The sequence below is a fragment of the Melopsittacus undulatus genome, chromosome 1, assembly GCF_012275295.1.
Source record: "Melopsittacus undulatus isolate bMelUnd1 chromosome 1, bMelUnd1.mat.Z, whole genome shotgun sequence".
NCBI classification, from domain to species: Eukaryota; Metazoa; Chordata; class Aves; order Psittaciformes; family Psittaculidae; genus Melopsittacus; species Melopsittacus undulatus.
The window spans coordinates 122,905,432-122,922,677 of NC_047527.1; the positions used below are offsets into that span (position 1 = coordinate 122,905,432).

Sequence of the window (17,246 nt, forward strand, 5' to 3'; positions counted from 1 at the left end):
ACCATCTGTAAGTAGACGGGTGTGTGTGTTATGGGTAACATTGTGTTATATTTCTTTCTTTCAGATACGAGACTTGGAATCAGAAGTTTTCAGGCTAATGAAGCAAAATGGGAGCCAGGTTAACAATAACAACAACATTTTTGAAAGGCAGACATCTTTTGGAGAAGTTTCTAGAGGAGATCCAGTGGAAAATCTGGATACTAAGCAAGTGTGTCTGGATGGATTAAGTCAAGGTTTGTTTGAACCAAGCTATAATTCTTATTAATACATATGTAAATAGCATGGTTACCGTTTAGGATTTAGAAGAAACAATAGCACAGGGATTTTTTTTTCCAATTATCTAGTGACAGATATAGCAGGATTATACCAAATAATGCCAATACAGTGTCCCAGAATAGCTGTACATTGTATATTCTTACAGAAATGGAAATTACTAAGTGCTAATAAAGCAAAGAGCATTATTTATTCCTTAAGGCTTCCAGTGGGATGCCATCAACATTTAGGCTTAGTTTGACACTTCTGATATGTTAATAAAGTAGGAGAAAACTGTCTTCTCTCCTGTGTTCCTAAATTTGTCCTTAATTACTCAACCACCAAAGGTCTCACAAGAACAAAGTTACCAGAATGAGAAAAACAATGTTAAATCCATCATTTTGAGCAGATCTCTGCAGGTTCTGATCTCACCTTGGTACAAACATCAGAAGAAACCATGTGGGTGGCACTCACCATTTCTCAGGATGGAGCCTTCTGTGAATGCAAATTATTTGCTAGTGCGTAAGCTATTAAGTAATCTGAATAAGATTTAAATATCTTGTTCAGCTATAGCACAGCCTGATTTACATATTAAGACTTGTAAGACTTCATTCTGCATTACCAAAGAACCAAAACAATTTGTTGCAGCAGTGAGATCTGGAGAGAAGATGTCAGTAGGGTGACTGTAATCTTTACTTCTATTGCATAGGAAAGATTGTTCCCATTTTTCAGGCTGTGCCAGTGAAAATATACAGATAACTGCAGCTTCAGTTAAAGTTCTCTAATTGTGAGTAGCTCCTCACTTTGAAAGTAGTTGCAGAATTGAAGCCAATTTTAGGTCCACAGCTGTGGAATAAAATTGTTTGGAACAAGAGCAGTACTTACTGTCTGTTTGGTAACATCTGTGGAATGAGGTATCGGAGGTGTTGGGATTCTGACAGGGAACCACCAGACTCTATTCCTATACAGTTTGATTTTAAATAAACAATAATATTTCTTATTTCTCTGGTTAAAATAAAAAAAAGGCATTACATTAACAGCAAAATTAATTTCTATCAAGCACAGAGGTGTTATAATAAAATTGATGTTTCAGCAGTTATTTCATGTGTGGACCCAAACAATATCGCTCTGCAAACCAATTGACATGAATTACATTTTCAACAAAATATGTGTAAAAAAAAAAAAGGGCTAGTCCTGCTGAAACAGTATTTAGGTGATCTGCAGACCTTGAGTTGGTTTCCAAGAGCTCTTTCTTTCTAGCAAGTCTTTATTATACTAAAACCTCCTGAATGGTCAGGATGACAAGAAAGTCTTTATTTCTGCCACAAAGAGACTCAGTAATTGTTACAAAATATTTAATACTTAGCAATGCTATGAACAAAACCCCTTTCATTAATTTGCATCAGGAGAGGAAAGTGTGTTTTCTTTACCTGACTCACAAAACTCATGTTTACACTTACCATTGTAACAATGTCAACACACATCTATGGCTCCAGAGCTGAAATTCAGGAATTTCTACATGTAAAAAAAATAATAAATTGTAACATTTTTTCTCAAACTTTGAAAATTCTTTGTACAGCATTAAATCTCTGCTAAATAAATCCCTAAATATTCTGTAGCAGTATTTGACTTCCATATACTTTTGCAGTAAATTCTCTATCAGAGTCTCTGAAGTCTGTGTCAGACTGTAATGCAGTGATACTTGCTCTGCAGACAAAGAGCCTGTGTCTCCATATCACCCTTGTGTGAGCCTTTTAAGAAAAAGACTTACCATTGTTTAATAATACCAGTGACAAATAGTTTGTGTGTTTAGTAATCAACCCATGGATGTTTGCAGAGGAGCTATAAAGGGCAGGGAGATGTCCATGATGTCTTTGGAGAGTGAGCAGAGTTCCTCCAGGTGCATTGTGTTGTGCATTCTGTGACATCCGCACAAGTGCTCCAGTCTCTTTCCTGGCTTTTGTCTATCTAGTGTAACACACACTGCTTTATTAGGCCTTGGAATTAGGATTGTGGGGTGGGACTGCATGTACACAGCCCCATCCCCTAATTTTTGTTCTGAAGTTTGCATGTCTGTCTTCCCTCAAAAAATCAGGTTATATAAGAAACACATATTTTGATTAAAATGATACCAAGTATGTTTTTTACTTCAGTGTGATCTGAGGTTTTTATTACATTTTTGCATGGTAATAAATTTTGGGAAGAAATAATGGATGTGACTTGACAGTTGCATATGTATGAGCATAGCTGTCCCTGATGCTGCAGTGCTCCAGCCGTGTTTAGCATTGTGCCAGACTGTATGACTCCTCAGGCTGTAATGTAACTTCATACTGAGTTTGAGGGGTTGCCAGTAATGTCAGTGGAAGTTAGGAAATCAAAACCATTGTGGCACACACAGAGTTCTTCCTTTCCTTTGCTAGGGAATGCTATAGAAGCTTAAGGACTGTGTTTCTTTTACAAATAGATGATTTATTCTGAGATTCCAGAAAAATAAATAAAGTCATTGTAGTTTTCTGGTTTAGTGATTATGAGCTGTGTCTGCAGTAGAGAATCAAGCTGTTTACTGGAAGAAGTCAGTGATCTGAAATCTAAATAGCACAGTGCTGATGCTGACTTTGACGGTATTTGCTCATCTCTGTGTAAATGCCTGTTCAAGCTGCTCTGATGGCTATACTTTCTGGGTGCCTTGGGAAACCCAGGGATGCATCAGTTCACAGGAGGAGATTTTAAAGTCTATCAGCCTGTAAATGGAAAAACAGTAAGAGGACAGGTGAGCTGTTTCCTGCTCCACAGTGGTATTGAAATAATTCAGATGGAAGCCCATTGGAGTCAAGTGACAAAATACCTGCTGAAAGGAAGTGTGATTTACCTCATCTCTGAGAGCAATATAAAACCTGTTAGGACTTTATGTGGGAGATTTGTAAGGCTTCCCAGTGGGTTGCAAGATTCCTAGGGAAACATGCAGGGTGCATGTTTGTGCTGGGGAACAGCGAGGGCCAGCAGCTCTCTGCAGAAGAGGGAGCTAGGACTGAGGGTGACAGCACATGTGGCTTTGGGGGAGACCACCCAAGAGCAGCCCAGTCTCAGTGCACCCAAGCATAGCAAGCAGTGCAGGTCCAGTGATGGAAATCAGGGTCAACTGGGATCCCAGGAAAGCTCATGGTGGTGAGGCAGCTCTCAGGGCAAGCAGGGAAGTCTGTTCATGGGCTGTGGCTCGAGTCCAGATCCACATGACCCAATGATGGGAGCCCAGTTTAAATGCAGCTGTGGTGTGTGAAGGAGGGAAACCCCTGCTGAATGCTGAGAGAGTTGCATTTTGCAAGGTCAAACCATGGTCACGTACTTGCAGCACAACAGAGAGTAGCCATTGAGTGCAAGCAGCCCAGCTCAGTGGAGGAGGGAGCCCAGGTGGTATTTTGTTTGACCACTTGTGTGAGTAACCATTTGCAGTGCTGTGTCGGTAGTTTGCATAATTTCAGAAGTGAAAGGAAGGGATGTATGGAAGTGTGTACATCTGAAAGAGCAAATACAAGCAGTTCAAGTCATGACAGCATGCAGTTATCATATGAAGTACTTGCAATGGAAGCATAATTACAAGTCAGATAATGCTAATGATTCTGTAGTGTCATCTGAATGTAGAATTTAACTCATACACAAGGAAGAAAAGCAGAACATGGTACTGGAAGTCTTTGCAGTGCTTTAAGACGACATAAATCTGCAAAAATAAAAATGGGCTTGAAGAAGTGTTACCCCTCAGTTATTTGCAGGCATACTAGCTCAACATGCGGCTGTGATATCAAGAGACAGTTTGAGCTGAACTGACAGATCATTACTGCTGATATGGCAGACCCCACACCATCCATGCCTTTGTCCAGCCATCTGGTTCTGCTTCTTACATTTCCCTGGTTGAGCATTTACACACTTCTGTCTGTGCATACTGATGGACTGGAACAGTAGAAAATGACCAACAGGGAAAGAGGTCAGAGTGTCCGTCTGAAATTGGATCGTGTCTATTGGGTCAGTCATTTGAATGAGCAAGCTGCAGTCCAAATCCTGCAGGACTCTGAGCCAGTGGTTTGTGATGGCAAGAGGAAGAGCAAGAGCTCTTCATTTGGGTGGTGGAAAGTCACTGAGTTGCTTCCACTCTTGGTGAAATGACATTTTCTGAGACTGAAGGTCAGGATGATGTGGGAAGCACTGAGAAGAATTCCAGGTTTGCTCAAGTTGGTCAGTGTTTTTTACTGGCTTCAGTGAGGCTGAGATTACTCTGGTTATAGTTGTTTAAAGCAAAAATGCTTGTAAGATTGGCTTCTAATTAGTGTGTTGTGAATACTCCAGAGAAGTAAGTTTGATGGATTCTGGTTTGATTTGTACTATGAGGATTAAAAGAGAAAAAGTGAAAACCATAAAGAATCTATTCCTTGTCTGCTGTAAACTGCAAAAACGCCTTTTAAAATATGTTTTGTCTTACTGCAGCTTTGTGCAATGTTAAACTCGCTGAAATACTCAGATTTCATTCGAGTGGATGATTGATGGCTGAGTAAAGTGCAGTTGCATTAGCTCTGTTTGTAGAGGCAAGCCGTATATGAAGTGTTTAGTATACTTTGCTCACAAGAATTCAGAAATAGGTTGGCTTTGAATTTAGGCAAGATGATTTTATTGTTCTATTTTTTATATGAAATATTTCTCCAGTTTTCATGAATGACATAACAGTATTTGGACAGTAGATGAAAAGGGAAAGATTTGGAGCTGCTTTCCCTTCAAAACCAAAGAAATAGGTTTTGGGGATTTTTCTAGCAGAAAGTTATATGTACAAAGGCAGCAGTGAATAAGCATGAGAGTGAGTGTCCAGCTCTTTTCTGATGGTATATAAAAATACTGGAGCACTGTGGTTTTGGGTATTTTTCCCCCCATTTCATTCTGTTAACCATATATGGTAGAAAACAACATCTGTGCAAACCCCAGATGTTCAGAAATTACAGAAGTTAAGAAGAGTGTATCTCCTGGCTTTCACCCAAAACTTCTGGTGACATTTTGTTGGGTTTTGTTGGGATAATTACTGGTGCCTTACTGCAGTTAGACCAGGATAATGACAGATCTAACAGTCCATGTCCTGCTCCACACAGTATAGTAATTTTTCTAAGCAGGGAGAACCAGAGTCCCTTCACTCCTGTACAGATGATGGCCTTCCCATTCCTGCCTTGAGCAGCGGTGATTTGGGATGCCTTTCGTAAACGTTTTGGATGGATTATTTTCATTTCATTTTCACTGTCATAAATTTTGTGCAGCATCACTTAACAGCTGGTTGCATTGAAAATTTTTTTCAGTACTTGCAGGTTCTTCCTTGCTAATGATTTTATCAAAACATGTTGCTGATGGAAAGCTGAAACCAGACAACTGTAGTAGATGGTGATAATCACAGTAATGATCGTGTTCTCTAGACTCCTGCCTAAGGAAAGGGGCTTGGCAGATTGTCTTCTAATGTGATCTGAGTGCAAGGAGGCAACAGAGTGCCCTGAGTGATCTGTTTGAGCTCAGTGACCTATTTGTGTTAGGTCACTTAGATCAATCCATTTGTATGAGGGACCACGATGGTTGGTGCTGACAGAGATGTCTTACTTAAGTTTACCAGGGTTTATGTAAATTTTAAGAGTTTGAAGGAACTGCATGCAAGAGAAGAATCTGCAAGAGAAAATAAAAGGTTCTGAGGACAGTGTGGCAAGGGAGGAAGTAAGAAATGAGTGCCAGGTGCTAAGGAAGAGATACTTTTACTTACAGAAGGATTGGGGTGAGCAATTGAGGTCATGTAGAACTTTGAACAACAGACAACCTCAGAATCCAGTGGAGGATTGGACTTTCTCCCCTTCCTGAGAGGGATAGAGTGGTAGAGTAAGCAATCTGTTTCACTGTAGGTCCAAAGGAATTAATTTAACACATTTTTTGTAATCCTGTGAAAGGCTGCCTGTAAATCAGTCCAATCACAAATGATTATCTGATTATTTTGATACTACCTGTGTCACTCTCTGTGTGCTACTAACTGCAGATACACTTGCTCATCTTTTGCATGTATTAGACAAGGCTATTTCTGGGGACAGTCAGTATAGGAGAGAATGAGTCATATTCCATAAATTTGTAAGCCATTCTGATTGTGTTAAAAAGTAGGGCAGCCTGAGGACTGCTCTATATATTTATTCTGTAATTTGAGGAATAGCAACAAAACTGGTGAAGTAATAAGGAAAATGCTCTGTGGGGAATCTGTGGGAAAAAATGGCCATCCAGTCCCTCCACCTCAGGTGGCTTAAAAGGGCAGGCTTAGGGATAAATGAAATGAATTAGTCCCCTGAGTTTAAATTGGTATCTTCATCCACATACTGGGAAATGTCCATCAAAGAGCAGTACGATGAGGATTCCTTCACTTTATGCCCTGATAGAGGAGAACTCTCTGCAGACCATACACATGCAAGTTCTTCTGTGGGAATCCAAGTGGACCTGCTTTCTGGGCTAGCACAGCTGGTTTTGTGTGGTTACATATAGCAGTGGGAATCATTTCTTGAATTTTTAAATATTTGCTGTTGGTCCCGTGTTAGGAAAAAGTTGTCAAAGACTCTTCTGTTAAATAGCTTCAAATCATGTTTCCATACAGATTTCAATGAAGCAGTGCCAGAAACGGAGAGACTGGACTCCAAAGCTCTGAAGACTCGAGCTCAGCTTTCAGTGAAGAACAAGCGTCAGAGGCCTTCTAGAACAAGGCTGTATGATAGCATCAGTTCAACTGATGGAGAGGACAGCCTTGAACGAAAGGTGAGAAGGACTCTACCCTCTCTTTCAGGCTTCCTATGGTGTGCTAGATTTCCCCCATAAGTTATTTCATCTTCTGTCCTTTCACTGTAGCACAGGCAGTATTTATTCCTCTGTGGACAATATGGTCTGAATGTCCTTGAGTGATGTGTGAGTCTGGTCTTCTTTGAGTTAGCACACCTGGTTTTTGGGGTTTTTTATGTTCGTTTCTTCAACAGGAATCCTGGGCTTTCTGATTCATGTGTGCTTTATAATACAGAGTGAGTCTTTTCCTGTATGCAGGAGGTGAAAGGAACTCGAATTGTGCATTTCTCTACTTGTTAATTTGTTAACAGTTCGCTTGCTGTTTTGTCCTATTCTGACTTCTGTCTGAAAGCAAATACCAATAAACAACAGTGTGTGATATCGAAAGGTAACAACATGAATTGCTAAAGCGTTTCATACAAATAGAAGGCTAAATAATGAATAAAATAACTGCATGTTCAAAGTAAACCTTGCTCTGATTGGTTACTAAATGGTATAACCTGCTTTATAATCTCTTATGCCAACAGCCATCAAACAGTTACAGTAGTCCCATGCACATTTCAAAATCACCACTGCCCTTATGTATGAGAGCATCCTCACCAGCATCAGATTCTGGTGCTTCCTCCCTCTCCCCCGTGGCTAGCAGTGCAACAATCTCACTTGACAACCTAACTGAAAACCAAGAAGAAGGACAGCACCACAAAGGAGGTGTTCTTTCCCCACATGCTCGGGGGGACACTCCACTTTCCTCTCCTTCAATATCTGGGCACAGCTCTGAAGCATCTCCTTTGCATCACCCATCTGGCAGGAATATTACACAGGAAAAAGGTATTACTGTTTTTTACAATAAATTGATGCATTGTTTTGCTCCAATCTACTTTGTGAACTTTTGTTGTGTGGTAGGACCTTAGCAACTAGAGGGCCATCATCTTGTAACTTCTGTTGCCTATCTGGAGGTCAGAAAATTACAAATGACCTTGTATGATGGTAAAAGAAGAGAACAAAGTTTAAAATGAGATCGGGAACTGCTTCCTTCCTCTTCTGTTTTGTTTTGCTTTGTCTTTGTTAGAAATTGCTGAAAAAGCTAGGGGGAAGTTGCCTTTAAGAAAAATCTCATATTTCGTTTGAAAAATAACCCAAAACAACAAAATTATTGGACCTTGGAACTTTTCTATATTAGAAACATGCTTAACACAGTGTACTTAGTTCAAATTATGTGATTTTGGCACTGCTAGGTGATTTTTTTGGAGGGTGGGGAAAGGAGTGTAAAGCAAGAATAACAGATTGTGGCTTTTAATTGCTGAGAGGCAGCGTAGTCTGAGATCAGACAAGAGGTTAATGTCTGGAGACTCCATTTACAGAAAAAAATACAAAGGAATTTGTTGGGGGGGTGGCCCCATCGTTATTTATTTAATTCAGTTTAAGCTGGATAAAACATCATGCAGTCCTACCCAGCTCAGGTGCACATCTCAGGCACTGTTTATTAAAGGCATTAACAATAAGATACAGCACAGAATACCGAGCCCTCCTTTTCAGATGCCTTGTGAAGTGAAAAACAGCATTTTACACAGCTTCGGCATTCTTAGCTATGCACCTTGTATTCTCAAACTGTCACATCAGTCAAAATATGTGATAAAAATTGTTTATGAGTCAGGACTGTGGGAATAGGTCTGGATAGGTTGATAACAGACTTTACCTTACTTAAATTAACTGGAAAGAACAATTTATTGAGGATTTTTGTTTGTCTGTGTGTGTCTGAAAAGACTTGCCATTATTTATAACTTGTTTTTCTTCACCTTCCTACATAGCTTTCACACAGATTCTTAAAGTACAGATTAATCAAGTTTTTTGAATTTGGGATAGGTTAATACAGGCTAGTACATGGTTTCTGAAATTGCTGCTCTTAACTGTACCCAATAGTATAATTCTTAATGAATCAAAGTTGAAGTCAGTATTTGAGTTTTGCAAGTAAAAATAAGGGTGTGAACATAAGAATGTGGCTTTCCAAACGTCAGCTTGAGTGTATGATTGGTTAATCAGTGGAGCTGTAAATCCTTCATTTCCAACCAGTGTATGAAAAATATCTTGATAACAATTTAGTGGAGCCCAGCCTTGTAGTGTAAGGAATAGGGTATTATAGTCCACTCACTGTGTCACTCTTTCCATTTTAGGTTTGAAAAATAATCTCTGTCTAAATATCACGTCATGCTTTCCCTACTGTGACAGTTAAGTAAACAGCCAGTGCTTTTGGGTGTATCAAATTCTGACGAGTACATGAAAATTAATCAGAGCAATTTAGTTTCTAAAGGAAAATTTGCATTCAGTAAGTCCTACAAAAATAAATATCCTGCAAGCAGTTGTGTGGCAACAGCTGTTGTAGCAATGCTGTTTTAATTGTTTTTAATTTTTCTAATGTCCTCAACATAAAAAAGACATGGAACTGTTGGAACAAGTCCAGAGCAGGGGCACAAGGATGATCAGGGACTGGAGCACCTCCCGTATGAAGACAGGCTGAGAAAGTTGGGCCTGTTCAGCCTGGAGAAGAGAAGGCTGCGTGGAGACCTCATAGCAGCCTTCCAGTATCTGAAGGGGGCCTACAAGGATGCTGGGGAGGGACTATTCATTAGGGACTGTAGTGATAGGACAAGGGGTAACGGGTTAAAACGTAAACAGGGGAAGTTTAGATTGGATATAAGGAAGGAATTCTTTACTGTAAGGGTGGTGAGACACTGGAATGGGTTAGGGTTAGGGTTAGGGTTGATTCTATGATTTTTAATTTGGCTGTCAATCTCTTAACAGGCCAGAAAATAAAAACGGCTGTTGTGTTTGTTCTGTGTGTTCAGGAAGGGGTTTTTTTAACATGGAAAGAGAGAATATCTGTGGACATGTGTGTGTCCACTGATTAATCTCTCATTAGCAAAAGTGGGTGTTAGTGAGCTCACACTTGTCTGTTGTTTCTTCCTTATGAAATCCTGCAGTATTGGAGGAAGAGCTGAAGTGGCATGTGATCAGTTTCATTGCAAAATGATGAGGAATTTTGCTTATTTGTCTTTTAAGCACAACTTTTTCATGTATGTGTGTGATTATTTTCTTCAGTTCTGCCTGCTTGGTGCAGCAGCACCTTTGCCAAGGCAGCTGTGGTGACCCCTATGGCAATGCTGTGCTGATCTGAGGCTGGATGCAGTTCTTGTGACACTGGGGGAGAAAGTTATAGCTAGTCTTCTTTCGCATCCGTGAGCCACAGGTTGCTTACACCAGCTCTGTGAGTCCGAAAGTGATGTATTAAACAGCTTCTTCATCATTTGTTGTGAGGAACTGACTCTCCCTCACCCTCTTAGAAGAGCTAGAAGGAATCAGGGAAGATGTGCCCATCCCAGGTGGGCACAGAAATCCGGAGAGGGACTTTTTACAAGGGCATGTAGTGATAGAACAAGGGGGAATGGCTTTAAACTGAAGGAGGGTAGATTTAGATTAGACACTAACTATTCTATGATTCTATGATTAGGAAGAAATTCTTTACTGTAAAGGTGATGAGGCACTGGCGCAGGTTGCCCAGAAGAAGCTGTGACTGCCCCATCCCTGGCAGTGTTCAAGACCAGGTTGGATGGGGCTTTGAGCAACTTGATCTAGTGGAAGGTGTACCCATGGCAGGGAGGTTGGGACTAGATGATTTTTAAGATCCCTTCCAATGCAGACCATTCTATGATTCTGTGTGTGCAAGACCCTGTAGATTCAAATCTACTCTGCCACTGAGGCTGATTTTGGGACCCAGCCTATCTATCTTCCACTGTATCCCATAGCCAGCATGAATATTTTCCCCAGCAAATTGTCATTATTCAAAGGACCCAGCTGGGCCAAGCTGCATATGACTGGGAGCATAGTGATGCAAGAGCCCAAATAGAAATTTGCCATAGCAGGTAGCAATATGTGTCCCTTCTGAGCTTTCCCGACTGTTTCTTCTACTACAGCAGCAAAACCTCCAGCTACTAAATGCTTTCATTATTTGCCCACCACAAAAGGAGCAGACCTTGGAGTTTCGTTTACTGTCATTAAGAAGTTCCTCAAAAAAGCCCACTGACCCCTGACCCAAAGCCCCACTTCCCTGTAAAGAGTTAGTGTGAAAATAAAGCAAAGTGCAGGGCTGATGCAAAGTGAGCTCCTCAGCCTCCCTAGGGAATGGGTTTCATCTCAGGAGACTTCTCCTTGCTTTTGTCACTCTTCGTATTACCCTTTTTTTGGTTTTTTTTTGGCATGAGCTTACTTGTCAGTTGTTCTTGAATGGTTTTTTTAATATAAGGCGTTGGTAAAAACAGTGTGGCTTTTAGAGTGTGGGTATAGCCTTATTTTCCTGCTTTTCCTGTGATGTTTGAAGCAGTTGCACATTAAATTTTTTACTTGAATGAAAACTTGGCCAAATATTATTCCCAAAGCACCATATGAAGTTCTGTACACATAGTTGACTATGCGATAGCGCTGCAGTATTTTGGATTAATTCTGAAGGCTTAATTTATATCAGCTACAATAGGTTAAATCCACAAACCCAGCAGTGCTTTCAGTTGAAAGTCACTGTACATCTGAGATCACATTGTAAAAGTCACCAAACTGCAAGTGACATGAATGACTGACCTTCCTCTAGAGTATTTGGGGACACTCAGTGTTTAAGGATCACAGAAACTGTGTCTGAATTTTTCAGCTGCTGTGTGTTTTCTTTTAGCTGCCATATAGATTTCACAGGATGTTTTGCAGACTCAGATTCATTGTTTTGACTCTATAGGTACTGCAGGCTGTTTCCTCTTTAGGCTGTTAAGTGTTTGTAGAAGAGATCAAAAATTGCTAGACATCTCAGGGCAAATTTATTAACTAATCTACTTTTCATGCTTTTTTAATTCAGAATGGTTGGATTTCAAGTTAGATGTTAATTTTAACAATGATGTTCAAGCTAAGCAGATAACTGTTACCTAGCGTGTCCATCATAAAAGGTACTCTTGGCTCTGAAGTTCAACAAAGGGTTTCAGGAGTCATTTTGGAAGTAAATCACACATACCAAATGAATTATGTAAAAGGAAACTTAAGTGGCTACTGCTGAGTTTCAGAATGGATTTACTGTAATATTTGCCTGTACATCTTTTATATTGTTTGACTTACTACTTATCCATTCAGACTCGGCCAAAATTAGCTTTTCATTTTCTTCAATGAAAATAAGATTTGTGTGTATTTTAAAAATTCTGAAAATATTTATTTATTTTTATTCCACTTCACACTATCTTCTTAAACATGAGAATAATTCACCTGATTAAATTGTACTCACACATGTGTGTACATGTATGCATATCTAATTATGAAAAAATACACAACTGTTCTGGATGGAAAATGGAATGGCTGTCAGTAGCAATTAATAATAATGTACGTTCTTCCGTGTACAAATGTATCCTAGATGGTGCCACATGTGCTCAGGCAGCAAGAACAACTAGCCCTATTCTAGGGCATACAGAGAAACTAAAGCGAAAACTTGCAGATCTTGGGTAAGCATCTTTTTATTTGAAATGCTTCTTTTTTTCATTAAAAGGGTTGAAAGTAAGATTTCAAAGAAGTTTCCTGATGTTCTCTAATATTGTTGTAGGGCTCCCTTGAGAAGGAGTTCAAACAAGGGCAAGAAGCGGAAAGAGAAAGAAGCTATTAGGGTGACCTACTGCAGTAGGTATGGGTAAAACACTGAGGATGTATGAAATGATATGCCAGTAACACTGAAAAAACCTAATCATCCTAGCAGATGGGAACACTAACAGTCCCACTGACTTCATATAAATAAGTGTTAAGCTTTGTGATAACCTTCTGAGCTTACAAACCCACATGTCTTAACTAACGAAAGGCTAACATACAATCTAAAAATACTTGGAGGATTATAATATCGTGGCGTCACTACTGCTGCTGCATTCGCTAATGGGATTTGCAGAAATAGGTTATCGGAGCTGGCCCACAGGATGCACATTCAGTTAATAGGGCCCATGAACCAGAAATGTTGACACAAATCCACATATTTTTTTGAAAGCGCCCAGAGCAAGGCTGGGCAGCAGCTGTTCACTGCAGCTTCACAGCACTCACATCGGGCATGCTTTCAGGAGGTTCTGAAAGTGAACATCATGAATTGAAAATAGATAGCAAAAAATGCTGAATGCATTTGTCATATCACCAACTCTTAGGGAAGGAATTTTTAATACCTTGTGAAATCTGATGAGACCACATCACCAGTGTCTGGACTCTGAATAAATGAATGTTCAAAATGGCAGGAAGCAATCTTCTCTGCAAAAGCTAATGTAAATTTTTACTCTCCTCACATACTGGTGAATTTAACAATATCATAGCTACAGGGGTGATAGCTGGTTCCAGGTATGAAATAACAAGTTAGTATCAGGAGCACTAACTTAATACATTCCAAAAGTCTAGAAAGAACAGAGCAACTCAGAAACAATCTGCGCATAAAACAGTGCAAAATAAAACCTAGTGATAAAAGAGCTATCAGAAGAGAGCAAACTTTGAATGCTACTCAGAAAATCATTGTGGTAGAAAGCCAGTATGTAGCAATTTGTGGAGTTTTGCTGACAGTCTAATATATGGAGACACAGTGACAAGTACATTGTGTAGCTCCAGCAAATCAGAAAAGCAAAGAAGCCTTAGACTTCTGACTTAATCCCTCAGGCACACTACTGAAGTGCCGTGTTCTGTCTCAGCATACATCTGTACATTTGTATCCTGCAAATCTGGCAGGATCTTCAGCGATCTTAGTCAGCAGTCATTGCCTCTGTGCTAGTGTCAGAAAATCTATTCCACTTGGTTCCACTGGTGTGTCTGCTTGCAGTGTGACCTGGAGTTACTGGTGTTTGCTGCTGGATGTCCTTAGTGACAGGGAGAGATTTGTTAAAGCAAATTCTCTCCCCCCCTGTGTAGCTGTAAGGCAGCTAGTGCCCTTAGCAGGGTATTAGGTATCATATAGCGTTTAAATACCAAGCTACAGGGTGGGGAAAATGAGTATATACTTGTTTGTATACTTGAACTTGATTATATTCCTTATAGCAATGTAGTGTGTTACAGATATTTGTGAGACTGCACAGGTATATTACTTAGAGAAAACAGATCTCAGTGTAGAGGTCAATTGCTTAGTAGACCATTTAATAAACCAGTTATTTATATTGTTTCTTAATATTTCTGGATTTGGATACAGTTACTGAAAGCAAACTTTAATACTGTTTTCAAAGTCAAAATTCATGAGCATTTGTAATTCTCACTGTGCCTCTGTAAACTGGAAAGTTGTTATTTCAGTACAGCTTTTTAAACACCCGTTGTCACTTCCTTTGTTAGTAACTCCACAAAATTTGCCTCAGAAGAAATAGGAGGATGTTTTCTTTACAGTCCAGTGCTATACAAGCTCTTTGAAAGAAGGATGGTGATGATAAAAGATAGCATCCTGTTATAATTATGTCCATTACAGTGACTGGTTGAGGTAGAATTAATCACACTGTCAGATGGATGTTGCATGTGTTATTTTGCCATTACCAAAAAGTAGCACTCACGATTTGTGAATAAAATCCTCAGTTACTTCCTAAGACTACCACTAATGTTGCATATATAGAAAATTACCCATTTAAGTAAGAAACCTATATCCCCCTGCCTGAAGCTAGGTGATTTGGGCAGCATCATTTGTGTTTTCTTTCTACTTTTAAGCAAGATTAGAGGATAAGGAAGGAGTATGGCGCTGGGTCAGATACATCTACCTTTCCTTACGTAGCTAAAAGGGAGGAAGGATTCTTCTGCTTCCATGGGTGAGGGCCCTTTGACAACCTCAGTGTCATCCATACAAAAAAGAGGCTTCACAATATAAAGAAGTCTAGTGATTGTGATAATAATGATTTAGAAGCTTCCAGAAGATAGAAGTTGAGGGGAGATTTACATACGTGCAGTTTACTGGTGGCTGATAAGAGCAGTAGAAGTACAGTGATCTGAAACAGTAACAGATACATTAATATAAATAAAAGGAGAATATGACATATGCAGAAGTTCTTTGAGGCAGACACCTTGCATAGTTATTTTTAATTTACATACTGTACTGTTGACATATATGTAGTGAATAATTTAGACCTTTATTTTATTTTATAACTGTTTCCTTTGCCTTGATCACATTATCCACTGCAATCCTTGTTACTGCAGAGGAGCTGATAATATCACAAAGGTGTTTCTTTCTTCCTTCTGTATTAATATTTTTAATATTTAATAACTTTAAATTCAAGATAATAGTATTTTTATCAGTATTTAGCTGTTGTAACAAAGGTGCATTCCCATAGATGGATACAGAAGCACCTGATTCATTCTGCCTATGCTCAAAATCCAGGCCAGACATTCTCTGGGAGTCAGGACCCACTTGGGTCAGTGCTGAGTCTAATCTAATTATGCTGAGTTACCACTGGGGCTCAGAAGAGTTCCAGCATAACATGTGGCTTCTTGAGTGGAGCAGGTTCACATCTGAACGGTGGGAGTACAGGCGTTTTCAGCTGGTGTCGGTCTCCATTTGCTATGTGCATGCTGACTAAGAGAGCTTAAGTTAAAAAACTGAACCAGATGAATCCACATTTTTCTTCTGCTAAAAGAGGGATTTCAGGCATGCCCCTGCCAGCCATGTGCCACTCAGTTCTTTAGTCACAGTTACAAGGAATGTCACTCTTTTCACAATTAACTGCTTCTAGCATTTTGTTTTATTTTATTTTATTTTATTTTATAATATAACACATATTCCTGCTTCTTTCCCTTAAACAGGACCATCAGAGAGATGCTGCAGAAATCAGCAAATGCTAGATCTGTAGCAGATCAATCCTCCTCTCTCCCACACTGTGTACCATTCACGTGGTATGGAGAGAGTGGCAAGGGATCCCATTCTTCTAGCAACCTGCCATCATCTGCCAGCTCAACTGAACCTTCTTCTGAAAATATAAGTCCAGCTAAAAAAGGGTCAAAGGTAGAAAATAAAAACTACCTTATTCCCACTGTGTTGAGTGGCATAATTGGCTTCATGTTCCTGGAAAAAGAACAAGCCAATATGTGACTACTACAATAAACAGAGCATGGTGTTCATTGTACCGTAAAAGCGCATCCAAACAGAACATCTCTGTCATTGTACCATTCCCCATTCTACCTTTTAACTCTGTCTTAATGCACATTAATTCAGTAAACTAACTGTGGTGTGCTGTATCATAACAAAAGCAAGTGGTGCCAGTGGAAATTAGCATTTGGATCCACTGAACAAATGCTAGATTTGTGTATTCAGTTATGGATATTTTCTGCATTCTTCAGGACTGATTGTGGGAGTACCTACCCATGTTCAGATGAGATGTTTGCAAATGAAGAAATGCTCTATGCCGTCAGTCATCTGCCTTTTTTCCCCCAGTAATGAAATCTGTTTGTCATGCATGCTGGACGTTGGATTTAATTCTCTATATGAAGATGCTTGAACTGTAAACATGAACTATTGCAATTTAATACATCTGTGTGATTCCTTTCTATGTGCATGAATGTTTCAGCATGATAACTCCTTAAATAACCCTTAGTTCTAGTAATATACTTAGCTTTTTCATGTTTATTTTCACTTCTGGAAAATACTCTTCTGCCTTTATCTTCTTACAACTTGCAGGAATTGACTTTTTATATTGGTCTGGTAAAAAGAAACAGATATGGTTCTCAACTTTATGTAGAGGAATATGAATCAGAAAACTAATTTCTCTGTCTTCTGCCAGTACATGCATGTGCATAATAGTAATTTGCACAGGCATTTTGTACTCTTATGATGCTACAAGCTGTTGATACCTTAACTTCTGCTGTCCACCATGGTGCGTAAGGTCATAGCTGTGCTTACGTTATCTGGTGGGGAGAGCAACACAGGGCTCACCAGTCCAAGTCAGACTGATAGAGAAGGCCACAGGTGAAATTGCTGAAATTTAAGGACAAAGTAGTCAGTTACCCAGTTTGTTTTGAAAAAGAAAGATGAGGATTAGACATGTAAATCCTATTTGTGCCTTTAAACAAGCATTGTATAAAAGTAACTTTCAAATTTCACCAGTTTTCAAATGGGGAAAAAGCACCTCCTTTTACAGTTAGTATTAGGTTGAGGGGTTTGGGGCAGATTGTCC

At 39.5% G+C, this 17,246-nt stretch overlaps 1 protein-coding gene across 3 annotated transcripts in view; it reads left to right on the top strand.

Annotated features, from left to right (window-relative positions):
• PPP1R9A (protein phosphatase 1 regulatory subunit 9A) overlaps positions 1-17,246 on the top strand; it is a 137,013-nt gene that overhangs the window by 107,701 nt on the left and 12,066 nt on the right. For 2 of the 3 annotated variants that reach the window (XM_005152917.4, XM_005152918.4), the window contains exons 10-11: positions 65-233; positions 6,896-7,053. In XM_005152917.4, the coding sequence (XP_005152974.2) occupies positions 65-233; positions 6,896-7,053 (327 nt within the window). Of the gene's footprint in view, positions 1-64; positions 234-6,895; positions 7,054-7,601; positions 7,903-12,508; positions 12,597-12,694; positions 12,773-15,879; positions 16,079-17,246 lie in introns of all 3 variants that reach the window. The other variant, XM_013130001.3, reaches the window with a different exon arrangement.